We start from the raw sequence: 12,622 nt of genomic DNA on the forward strand, positions 1-12,622 counted from the left end.
GCTTTTTCATTTGAAATATGGTAATGATTTGCTTCCATACCTACTGAGCCACAGTTGCCTTATTTAATTCAAATATTATTTATTTTTAAAGGACAGTTTCCTCTTTTTTATTATGACTTCACCCAAATTCACAAAAGATTTTTTTAAAGAAAAGTGGGACATTAACTGGTGAGATATTTTAAAATATCTATGCTTTTTATCAATTAGTACTTTTCAGGTCCTCAGAATTAAAAGCTCATGTTTATTTTTTTCGCTTCCTTGCTGAGTTACTTGTTGGACATGGTTTCGTGTGAACTATGCTAAGCTTAAGCTGATCAGAGGGCGACGACTAAGTACATTTCTGACCCTGTTAGAAAATTTTACACATTCAACATTTAGAAGAGTCCTCTTTGGAAAACCTAGAATAGCTAAATAATTTATGCTAAAATTATCAATCTGTCATGCCCTCCGCAAAATAGATGGGGCTGAATTATTCATCCATGAATAATTTCTAAATAGCTCTAATATTTTGGATGTTTCTACTATACAGATGTAAATAACTAAAATTAATTTGGTACAGACTTTCCAAATTGATCCAATGAAAATCTTTAGTAGTGGAAGTTTCATAAATAAATGTTTTCACTTGGTTTCGAAGATTGGATTTGTTCTGCTAACGTTTGTTTGCTAAACATTACTTGCGTGCGCTGCCGTCATATTGATCAGTATTTAATTCCCTTTGACACTCTTGCTTGTGTCATGTTGAACCCAACTCCTTCCTGCATATCTACAAAGCCAGTAGTTATGGAAGCAGAGGCCTTAGCACAACTTAATCCCTCTGCATCAAAGGAAAACATGCCCTTTCTTACTGTCCACTTGACTGCTGGAGGCACCCCAGCCCTCTGTGTGTAATACGATTAACTGCATTATTGTCTCCAGGCTTTGAACCTCACTAGGTGGTGCCAGAGGCTGTAAACTAATGTAGCATCGCAACCAAGTCTGCCAAATGTCTTTCTTTTTTTAAGAAACTTCTGTTTGCTCAAGTAAGTTGTTTTGGGCATGAGTGCTCAGCTTCCTCACCACACACACACACACACACACACACACACACACACACATGGTTAAACCTACATACAGTCACACCTTTAAGCTGTCAAGTGCAGCCACACGCAGTCTTAAGGAGGGCCAGTAAACAGAGGGAGGAGGAAGCTGCTTTTCCTCATCAAGTTTATGTTTTCTCGCTTAGAGGGTGTTCAGCCTGGAATGTTTCCAGCTACAAGCGGGGCACTGAGGTACCACTCAGGTGGAAGGACCTGGCTGAGGAAAACACTCTGTCCTGGAAAAAGAAAAAAATCAGGTTGTGTGTATGATCTTGTTTTATTAATATGCTCTGTGCTCTCACCGCAGTCGCATTTATTTTTCAACATTTTAGATGGGCACAGACTTACATCATGTCTATCCAACCATGCTTGCAGATATACTTCCCAGGCCTGTCTATTATTTGTCCCACTGAAATATTAATATTGATCATGGTGCCCGATAAGGTTGTGATTTGCATGTTGTGGTGGTTACCTTCTTGCGGTGTGCATCATTCAAACAGCTCTACGTTTTCTTCCCTAACAAGCAAACAAACTAAAATGATCTCTCACTGACACAGGAACCTGTAACACAGCAGGACATCAGTCATTACTGAAGCTGTTAAAAGAAAGACCTTCAGCAGCTGCCTTTTATACAGCTTGACATTTTTCACATTGTGTCACATTACAACTTCAAACTTTTATGTATTTTATTGGGATTTCATGTGATCAACACAGAGTAGTGCATCTTTGTGATGTGGAATTAAAATGATGCCTGGTTGTCAACATTTTTTACAAATAAATATGTAAAAAAGGTCATTCACCCCTCCAAAGAATAACCTTTCACTGTAATCTTACAGCCCTTAGGTGTATGTCCCTGCCAGCTTTGTACATCTAGAATCTAAATAGCTCAAGCTCAGTCATACTGGATTTTGTTTTTCCAAAGATTATTTATTCTGCAGACTTTGAGTGAACCATTGTAGCTAGTGAATATGTCTTTATTTAAACCATTTAACTGTAGCTCTGGCTGGATGTTTAGAGTTGTTGTGCTGCTGAAAGGTGGACCGTCATTCCAGTGTCAAGTCTTTTGCAGCTTCTAACAGGTTTTCTTCCAGTGTTACTCTGTATTTAAGTCCATTCATATTTTCATTAACTCTGACCATCCCAGTATCCCACAGCATCAGGGTGCCAGCGCCATGTTTCACTATGGTTTTGGTGCGTTCAGGGTGATGGTTTTCTGCCACATGTAGTGTTTTGCATGTAGGCCAACACAGAAACATTCGGTCTGATCCTGACCAGAGCAACTTTTTCCACATGGTTGCAGTGTCTCCTACCTGGCCTGTGATAGAATACAAACAGAAGTTCTTATGGCTTTCTGTCAACAAGGCCATATCTGTGGATTGCAAGATTAATTCTTGTCTTGTTGAAAGGTTCTTCCCCCTGAGCTGTGGACCTCTGTAGCTCCTACTGGTATTTTGGCTGCTTCTCTGATTAATGCTCAGAAGGTTTTGGTGGACAGCCATAGCTTGGTAGGTTTGCAGCATACTTTACATTTTTAGATGATGGACTGAACAGTGCTGTGCGAGATGTGTGAGGCTTGGCATACTGTCTTACAACCTAATCCTGCTTCAAACTCTACATTTTTCTCATTCCTGACCTGTCTACTATAGTCCTTGATCTTCATGATGCTGTTTGTTCACTAACAAACTTCTAACTTCCTAAGCCTTCACAGAATTGTGCCGCTCAAGGTGGCCACAGGTTGGAGTAGCTCTGTTACTTTTGATTCTGATTTATTCTTTTTTGGGAAGTCTTCCTCTTGTGGTGGATACAGTTGATTTTTTTTTTGACAACTGTCCTCTCCGGTGTCAGATGCTGTGCAGCTTGGAGGATTTTTCCTAATACTTTTCTACTTTTGCACATTTGTTATGATGCATTGCCATGGCAACGGGGTTGTTTCTTCCAACTGGGAGCAGCTGATTAATATCTCAAAAGCTCAAATAATACTTCAACTACAACCCCAAATCCCTAATGAGTTGAAAAGGAGACGCCGTGGATGCAGAGCAGGAGCAAAGAGAAGAGAAAGAAAGAGGAAGTTCAAGCTATCTCTTCCGTCGATTATGATGGGCAATGTGAGATCGTTGGGAAACAAGTTGGATGAACTCCAAGCCCTACAAAGGACCCAGCCAGAATACCGGGCATGCAGTATTATGTGTTTTACTGAGACATGGCTGCAGGATTATATCCCCGACTCCAGCATCTCTCTCCCGGTCTTTTTAACTATACGAGCAGACAGAGAGGAGCGGCAAATGTAAAGGAGGTGGACTGGCTGTACTTGTGAACAACAGATGGTGTAATCCAGGACATGTTACTATGAAGTGTCGTCTCTGCAGTCCAGATATTGAACTGTTGGCAGTAGGTTTTTGTCCATATTATTTACCCAGAGTTAACCAGTGTTATTTTGGCAACACTTTACGTTCCACCTTCCGCTGTTGCCGACACTGCATGTGATGCCATCAGCTCAGTTGTTGCTAAGCTACAGACACAAAACCCCAATGCTTTTGTGGCAATTTCTGGTGATTTTAACCATGCTTCACTCTCTGCTACACTTCCAACGTTTCAACAGTTTGTCGGCTGCTTTACCAGAGAAAACAAAACATTGGATTTGTTTTATGCAAATGTCAAGGACTCATACATCTCTACAGTAAGACCTCCTCTAGGCAAATCAGATCACAATCTTGTTTTTCTCTGCTCAAAATATAAGCCCCTTGTTCAGAGGCAACCTGTTATAAAGAGGACTGTGAGAAAATGGTCACAGGAAGCTGAAGAAGCTCTGCAAGGTTGCTTTGAGGCTACAGACTGGGACGCACTGTGCCAGCCACATGGAGAGGACATCAATGTCATGACTGAGTGTGTAACCGACTATATAAACTTCTGTGTGGATAACATCATCCCCACCAGAACTGTGAGATGCTTCCCCAATAACAAACCTTGGATCACCAGTGACCTGAAGCACCTGCTTAACAAGAAAAAGAGAGCCTTCAGAGAGGGAGACAGAGAATTATTGAGGAGTATACAGAAGCAACTTAAAGTCAAGATAAGAGACAGCAAGGAGGTGTACAAGAAGAAGCTGGAGAGCAAGCTCCGGCAAAACAATATCAGAGATGTGTGGACAGGGATGAAGAAGATCACAGGCTTCAAGCAGAAGGATGATCAGGCAGATGGATATCTGGACAGAGCCAATGAACTGAACACATTATTCAAGAGATTCAGTTCAGAAACAAGCTTTGCATCCTCCTCTCCTGCTCACAGCCAAACAAACATTCCACCTTCCTTTGACCCACAAGACCCACAGCTGTCCAGTAAGACCTCAAATGTTTTATCTTCCACCTCAGCCCTAGACCCTTCAGCTTCTACATGTTTGCCTTCAACCATATCAGAAGATGCTGATGCTTCCTTTGCTTCCCCCTTCCACCTGTGTGTCTCAAGAAGTTAGGCGAAGATGCAACTGGAGAGACTGAATCGGAATAAGGCTGCAGGTCCAGATCGTGTCAGCCCTAGAGTCCTGAAGGCCTGTGCAGAGCAGCTTTGTGGGATTCTGCAGCACCTCTTCAACCTTAGCCTGGCCCAGAAGAAGGTTCCGGTGTTGTGGAAGACCTCCTGTCTTGTTCCGGTACCAAAGAAAACTCACCCATCAGTCCTCAATGACTATAGACCTGTTGCCCTGACATCCCACATCATGAAGGTCCTTGAAAGACTCCTGTCGGCCCACCTGAGTAAACAAACAATAAACTATCAGGATCCCCTTCAGTTTGCTTATCGCTGTGGAGATGGAGTTGAAGATGCCATCATACACCTGCTTCAACAAACCCACTGTCATCTGGACAAAGCCAGCAGCACTGTGAGGATCATGTTTTCTGATTTCTCATGTGCATTTAACACAATCCAACCTGATTTGCTTTGTCAGAAACTCCAGAAGACTCAGGTGGAGGCCTCAACGATCTCCTGGATCAAAGACTACCTGACAAACAGACCACAGTTTGTGAGACTGAAGGGTTATGAGTCTAACCAGGTAGTCAGCAGCACAGGAGCACCACAGGGGACTGTACTCTCAACATTCCTTTTCACTGTGTACACCTCAGACTTCCAGAACAAGACAGACTCCAGTCATCTGCAGAAATACTCAGATGATTCTGCAGTCGTGGGGTGGATCAGATATGGACAAGAAGCTGAGTACAGGAAGGTGGTGGACCACTTTGTGGCATGGTTTGGAAACAATCATCTTTTCTTGAACGTGACTAAAACAAAGGAGATGATTGTAGATTTTAAGAGAAACAGGAATAAGTCGAAAACTATTTCCATCATGGGAGAAGAAGTGGAGGTGGTGGAGGAGTATAAATACCTCGGTGTTCACCTGGACAACAGACTAGAGTGGAGATGCAACTGTGAAACCATCTATAAGAAGGGACAGAGCAGACTGTTCTTCTTGAGGAAGCTTAGGTCCTTTGGTGTTTGCAGCAAGATGCATATCTTCTATAAATCTATTGTGAAGAGTGTGATCTCTTCTGCCATCATCTGCTGGGGTAGCAGCATCAGAGCCAGGGACTTAAAAAAGCTCAACAAGCTGATAAAGAAGGCTGGCTCTGTTCTGGGGACTCCTCTGGAGATCATTGTGCAAAGGATTCTTCATAAAATGAAGAACATTATGGAGAACCCTGAGCATCCTCGTCATAAGAATATTGTACAACAGTCAGAGGCTTCTTCAGATGTGCTGTTAAACGGACCTACAGGAGATCCTTCCTGCCCACAGCCATCAGCATCTACAACGGCTCATTGTAGAAACCTTCATAATGAGCTACAACATTTAATTTCCCTTTGGGATTAAGTATTTTTGAATTGAATTGAATTGAACAGTTGTGGAGGTGGGTTCTATTTACAATTAATGTCCACAGTTGGTTAAACTAGATTATATTTAGGGGTAAGAACACAAATGCATAACACACTTTCATGATCTTGAAAACCATTCATTATTTTCCTTCTACTTCACAGATATTCATTACTTTGTAATGTAACAAAAAAATAGAAAAGAATTGAGAAAGTATAAAATATGTATTTTCATGTCTTAACCTCTGGAGGTTCACTGGGTGGTGAGTTTTGCTTAGGCATTTTCAGGCAGCGCAAACATGGATATGCATCCAGACAGGTGTTAATGTCATGTATCATGGTTTTCCAAAGAGTCTTTTTGCCATAGATGAGGACCATGGCTGTGACAGTCGAATAGAAGGATGTGATGAAGAACGTGACCCCCATAGAATTCTCGTGTTTCACCACAACCTCGTAGTTGATGTAAAGGTCGACCATGAGGAAGATCAGGAAGTTCGCCGCCAGAGACAAAGACATCTGGACCACCCTTATCTGGGAGCCGAGCTTTGGGGGGTGGGCGCCGTTGGTGCTAGCTTTCATGTGGCGCAGGTGGATGGCCAGGTGAATGGAGATAGAGATGCAGCACTTCAACATGACCATCCCAGGCAGCACATCAGAGAGGAGCAGGTAAATTACATCGTAGACCATGCCAGCGTTGGACTCGGGCAGCAAAACCCCACAGTCAATCTGCTGTTCTACCCCTTCAGTGTAGTTGCCTATTTGAAACGCCATAAGAATCGGCATGCATGTGGCCAGGCCAAACAGGGGGATGAGGAAAACCGCGAGGCTCACATGCTTAAGGATGGCAGCTTGGATCTGGGTATAGCAGTGGTTGGGCGTACTGACCAGCTTGGTGCTGTAGTAAAAGGTGAGAAAGCTAGAGTCCCAAATGATGGTGAACTTGAAGCTGGACATGAGCACCAGCAGGACAGTGTAGAACATCTCCGCAATTTCACAGCTGCTGTCCACTTCATCCATGGTCATCCAGACGTAGCACATCAACTGGTGAGTCACGTCGGCCACCGCCAGAGCCATGATGAGGGTTTCACTGGGGCTCCTCTTCTTCTTCCCTGTCTTGTTCCATAGAGTCATCAAAAAGATGTAGACGTTAAAGAAAACAGTGGTGACAGCTGCCAGGCCCGTCAAGACCCAAAGGGACAATTTACTCACTCCGAACATATCAGTAACCTTCTCCCCAAACACATCTGTGCTGTAAACTCCTGAGAATAATTCAATAACGCTGTGTCTAGCTCTGCCGTCTTTGTGGGGCTCTGCAGCGGCTTGATTTAGCTGTGTTTAAACAGATGACAAGGAGGCAAAAAATCAGGTTCACACACTTCAAACCAGACAATTCATCACTGGTGTGACAGAATAAAATTGGCCACAGTCACTGTCAGAGGGGGCCTGAGGAAAGGATTCCCCCATTTGGCGTTTGAAATACAGAAAAAAGACCCAAATAGGCTTAGTTAAAGTCTTCCATTACAGTTTGATTTGGTCACATGCAAATTGAGTTTAAATATAAGGGTTGGAGTCATTAAGGCAATAAACATTTTCTATATTTACCTGAAATAAAGTTCCAGATGAGGTCAGATTAGATGTTTCCAACTACAAAAAGTTCCCACTTTTAAACCCCTTTTTCAGTAGTTTTGGCTGCAAGTGAAGGATGTATTCCTATTAATCACCACCTGTCCAATTTAAAGCCCTTTGATTCAAGAGCTCCCTCATAGGGATTTATATGTAAGCATTAGATTTGCATCCCATCTGACCACAGGTAGTGGTGAGGCAGAATTTGCATTGACACTGGCTGGGCAGGATATTTGCTTGTAGTGGGTATCCGACTACTTTACTGTAAGTCTGCCAGCGCTGCGTGACATCTCAGTCAGCCCACAGACCACAATCTACCACAGACCGCATGCAAATGGTTGTTCCTGTTGATGCGCCGCACATTTACAAACACCGGACCAGCTGCACACCTGTTCACCTGATAATGAAAGCGAATCACCACAAAATTGCATTAGGGAGGCTCCCATTTGCAGTGCCTTATCACTGTACGCTGTGCAGTGGAGGAGATTATGTTTGTGGAGAAACTCTGAAGAAGTCTGAGCCTTAGGTTTACCATAACCTTATCTCTTTAAAGGATTCTTGTTTACCTCCAATGATGAGAGATGATAAATCCCATCCAAGCCGCCGCTCCATGTACAAAGACTGTTTCTGTATCAAACAGGAATAAGAGATTATTTGCTTTAAAAAATGACAGGTGCTCTTTATCTCTGTTTTACTGTTTTTTTCTTGCAGTATTTGCTTATTTGCATTCTTTAGCTAAAGGCATGTTGGGATAACAAAATGATCCTATATACAAATGCATCGCTCATTAATATTCCTACTTTCGGCAGATTTAGTTTCAGTATTATTTTCTTTCAACTGCTGACCAGCTTTTTGCATGTTTCCACTGGTATTTTGATGATTTATCTTTGGTGATGACCTCCATTTTTTTTAGCCTGGAAAGCATGCTTGCCATCACCCTAATCTTTAGCATCCTCAATAGATTCTTTATCAGATCAAAGCTGGGACTCTGGCTGGGGCATTGATGTTACTTTCAATCAGAAGTAATGTTAGTAAAATGAAGATTACTTTAAATATAAATCTGACGAGGTATGAACAATCTTGGGCTGAATTCTACACACACACACACACACACACACACACACACACACATTCACAGCATGGTACACCGAAGATGGACAGTATGGACATATAGGACCACCATGTCAAAAGCTGGATGTTTTTCCAAAATTGCTGAAAGCACAAGACATAAACTGGTCAGGGAGGCTGACAGCAGCACTGCAGGAATTTCCAACAAGTACTGGTTGTGTTCTGCATGTGACAACAATCTGCTGTGTTCTCACAATGTCTGGACTAAAGGATAAGGTTGCAAGACAGAATAATTTTCTTCCTCTTCTAGGCCTGGCTAAAATCTCCCAAAACCTCGTGAGAGGATGTGTTTGTGAAGGTGCCAAACTGGAATTTAGAATGAGGGACTAAATCAATAAAAGGAGAAGAATAAAATTAAAGCTTTTTTTCTGTGAGATTATGCTCCTGCAATGAAGGATTAATTTATTTTCATTGTTTTCTTTTATTTTTAGCAGCTGTGCCTGCATATTTATACGCATCTGTTTGAAATAGTCAGTCAGTCATTTTCTACCGCTTATTCCATAGTGGGTCACGGGGTAGCTGGTGCCTATCTCCAGCAGTCTATGGGCGAGAGGCGGGGTACACCCTGGACAGGTCGCCAGTCCATCGCAGGGCAACACACAAACAACCATGCACACACTCATTCATACACCTAAGAGCAATTTAGGGTGACCAGTTAACCTAACAGGCATGTGTTTGGACTGTGGGAGGAAGCCGGAGTACCCAGAGAGAACCCACGCATGCACGGGGAGAACATGCAAACTCCATGCAGAAAGACCCCCGGCCAGTAATCGAACCCAGGACCTTCTTGCTGCAAGACAACAGTGCTACCAACTGCACTGCCGTGCAGCCCTCTGCTTGAAATAGTTTGAGTTTTTTAAAGCTGTAAAACTGTTGCCTGCAATAGGTACTGCTCTTGTCATTCTTACTTTGATTAGAGATTGGTATTAGAGTTAATGTGTAGTCAGAGTGGAGGTCAAGAAAAAATAAAATAAAAAATTCTACCATGTTGAAATATCTTCAATTAAAAAACTGTTACAGTAGGTCATGCCAACATTATTTAATAAACCTTTACACCAAGCTGCATTAAAATTAGAAGTCTAATTACATTGAATTCTATTTCAGAATTTCAAATTTAACACATAATTTGAATAGTCATTTTCCAGGAAGCTGATGGTGCATGAATGTTGCAGGAGCATGAGCCTACCGCCTACTGCGTTGGAGCCTTCCGCAACCCTTGATTAGTTTTCCCAGCCGGTTTCTGTGTCTTCCTCGTCGTTTTCACTGTGTGGCTGCAAAAATTAAAGGGGCTAACTTCCAAAACCCTACAGTAAATGTGTGAAATATAGGAAAAAGTGAAAAGCGTCTGTGTACAGCATTCCATAAACAAACTAATGTCTCAAGTTGCATAATTCTGTATAATATCAATGATATGATATAATCCTGTCTTAGCTGAAATCATGGCAGCACATTTTTGGACAGGGATGTACAAGATGCCAGAGCTGACCAAAATTATGGCTGTTGTGTTGGGAGATAGACCCAATGCTAAATGGTTTTGAAGGAAGAGCACCCCTGATGGCTTCAATGAAGTTTCTCTTTCCAAAAAACAAATCTTCCACTTCCCTTTTCTCAGAACTATCTCCAGCTTGCCAGCCAGAGCTCCACGATCAAGACACTGTCTCACAGAAACTGTGTTCAGTATCTTTATTATTTATTTTCATGAATATTTCACCATACAATGTTTCTACCCATGTTATCATATAGAGATAATGCCTCTCACTGTGAGGGCTGTGTATGTTTTAGAGCTTGTGGGAGGGGAAAAACTTTTAACTTTCAAGATAAAAATTCCCTGTTGGAAGGAATTAAATTTTAATTTGGATGTTCCACTTTAGTTATTTACTTTGCAAATGCTGATAGGTTGCAGTCACTAATAATTAACCTGTTATTTGAAACGTGTAAAAATTTGAAGTGTATCAGGATTAACTATTAGAAGTAGTGATTCAAATGAACAGTATTGTTTAATTTTTATGCTACCTAATGTTTCCAGCATAAGCCTGATTAAAGACTTCTTTTATTTACCTTTCCTAATTGTATTGTTTTATGTCATATTTATATGTATTTCCTGGTTTTGCTAATTAATTATCTGTTTTATGTTGTGTTTGCAGATGGAAATTTAATGTTTCATCAACCAGAGATGTTAGTAGAGATGACTATCGCAGGTAAGATACTGACTGTACATACCTTCTTCACAAGACAGCACAGCAAAGAATACTGAATTAAAATTTGAATTGCAACATTCAAAAAGTTGTTTGTACGAGTTTTTTTTTCAAACATAGGTTCAATAAATTGGATTGCCTTTTTTAAATTATGTTCTACAAAAAAGCAAACTTTTTTTGTCAGCAAAATGCAATGTTGCATTTTTATTTTTGCTGGCCCTGGTAAAACCTTTATTTCAGTTATTAACCTATTAAATTATTATTTTCTTTGCATCCCAGCATGATGATCTCATGTTCATACCCTTGCATAGAGTTTACACCTTTTAGCTATGCATGCATAGGTTTTTTTTAGGTCCACCTCCTCCCATAGCCCAAAAGCATGCATGATAGACTCACTAATAAATTGCCCTTGGGAGCGAGTGTGAGCATGCATGCTTGTTTGTCATGGCATGTATGTTGACCCTGAGATGAACCAGCGACGTGCAACCATGGATGGGATGTTTTAGGTTTGGAAAACTAGTATGGATGGGTAAAGGAGGTTGCCATATTTTTAACCAGTTCTTATGTATTTTTACTTGCATATGAAATGAATGTGCTCTTTGAGTGGCAAACATTCTAGCCAAGAACTGTCAATTTGTTTTTAAGTGAAGCACAAAAGTCGGCAAACACAGCAGAGGTGCAGCTAAGGTTGTGTGTGTGTACAAACAAAATAAATTCTCCTACATATTAGTACAGGATGGCCTGTGCAATTGAGAGGAGCAGGAAAGAGGTTTTTGTTTTGCTGACATCCCACCACCTTACAGCTCAGTTCTAGGTGCTCTTATTAATTCAACATACCTTCTGAGGATCAGAGCATCATGGGGTGTTTTAGAAGAGGTTGGACCGCGGTTACATTGCTGACTCTGCCTGCTGAGGTGTCAGCTGCAGGTTAGAGCTTCAACTGTTCCCAGTTGACTAATAACCAGTTTAGTGGCGGCATGGAAACACGCTGGAGGAAAGACACAACATAAAAAGACAATTTTGCAGCTCTTTTTTCAGCAGGGTAAGAGCAAAGTTTTGCTCAAAATATTGAAATGCACACAACATTATGGGTGACATACCAGAGTTCAAAAAAGGACAAATTGTTGGTGCATGTCTTGCTGGCGCATCTGTGACCAAGACAGCAAGTCTTTGTGATGTATCAAGAGCCACGGTATCCAGGGTAATGTCAGCATACCACCAAGAAGGATGAACCACATCCAACAGGATTAACTGTGGACGCAAGAGGAAGCTGTCTGAAAGGGATGTTCGGGTGCTAACCCGGATTGTATCCAAAAAACATAAAACCACAGCTGCCCAAATCACGGCAGAATTAAATGTGCACCTCAACTCTCCTGTTTCCACCAGAACTGTCCGTCGGGAGCTCCACAGGGTCAATATACACGGCCGGGCTGCTATAGCCAAACCTTTGGTCACTCATGCCATTGCCAAACGTCACTTTCAATGGTGCAAGGAGCGCAAATCTTGGGCTGTGGACAATGTGAAACATGTATTGTTCTCTGATGAGTCCACCTTTACTGTTTTCCCCACATCCGGGAGAGTTACGGTGTGGAGAAGCCCCAAAGAAGCGTACCAACCACACTGTTGCATGCCCAGAGTGAACCATGGGGGTGGATCAGTGATGGTTTGGGCTGCCATATCATGGCATTCCCTTGGCCCAATACTTGTGCTAGATGGGCGCGTCACTGCCAAGGACTACCGAAC

General features: G+C 41.9%; 1 protein-coding gene across 1 annotated transcript; it reads right to left on the minus strand.

Moving 5' to 3' along the window:
* Positions 1 to 6,164: 6,164 nt before the first annotated feature.
* LOC124877574 lies at positions 6,165 to 7,228 on the minus strand. Its single transcript, XM_047380871.1, has one exon. It carries the CDS (start codon positions 7,149 to 7,151, stop codon positions 6,165 to 6,167), a length of 987 nt encoding a protein of 328 aa, XP_047236827.1. The 5' UTR covers positions 7,152 to 7,228.
* Between the last annotated feature and the right edge of the window lie 5,394 nt (positions 7,229 to 12,622).

Source organism: Girardinichthys multiradiatus, chromosome 12 (genome assembly GCF_021462225.1).
Source record: "Girardinichthys multiradiatus isolate DD_20200921_A chromosome 12, DD_fGirMul_XY1, whole genome shotgun sequence".
In the NCBI taxonomy this organism is placed as follows: Eukaryota; Metazoa; Chordata; class Actinopteri; order Cyprinodontiformes; family Goodeidae; genus Girardinichthys; species Girardinichthys multiradiatus.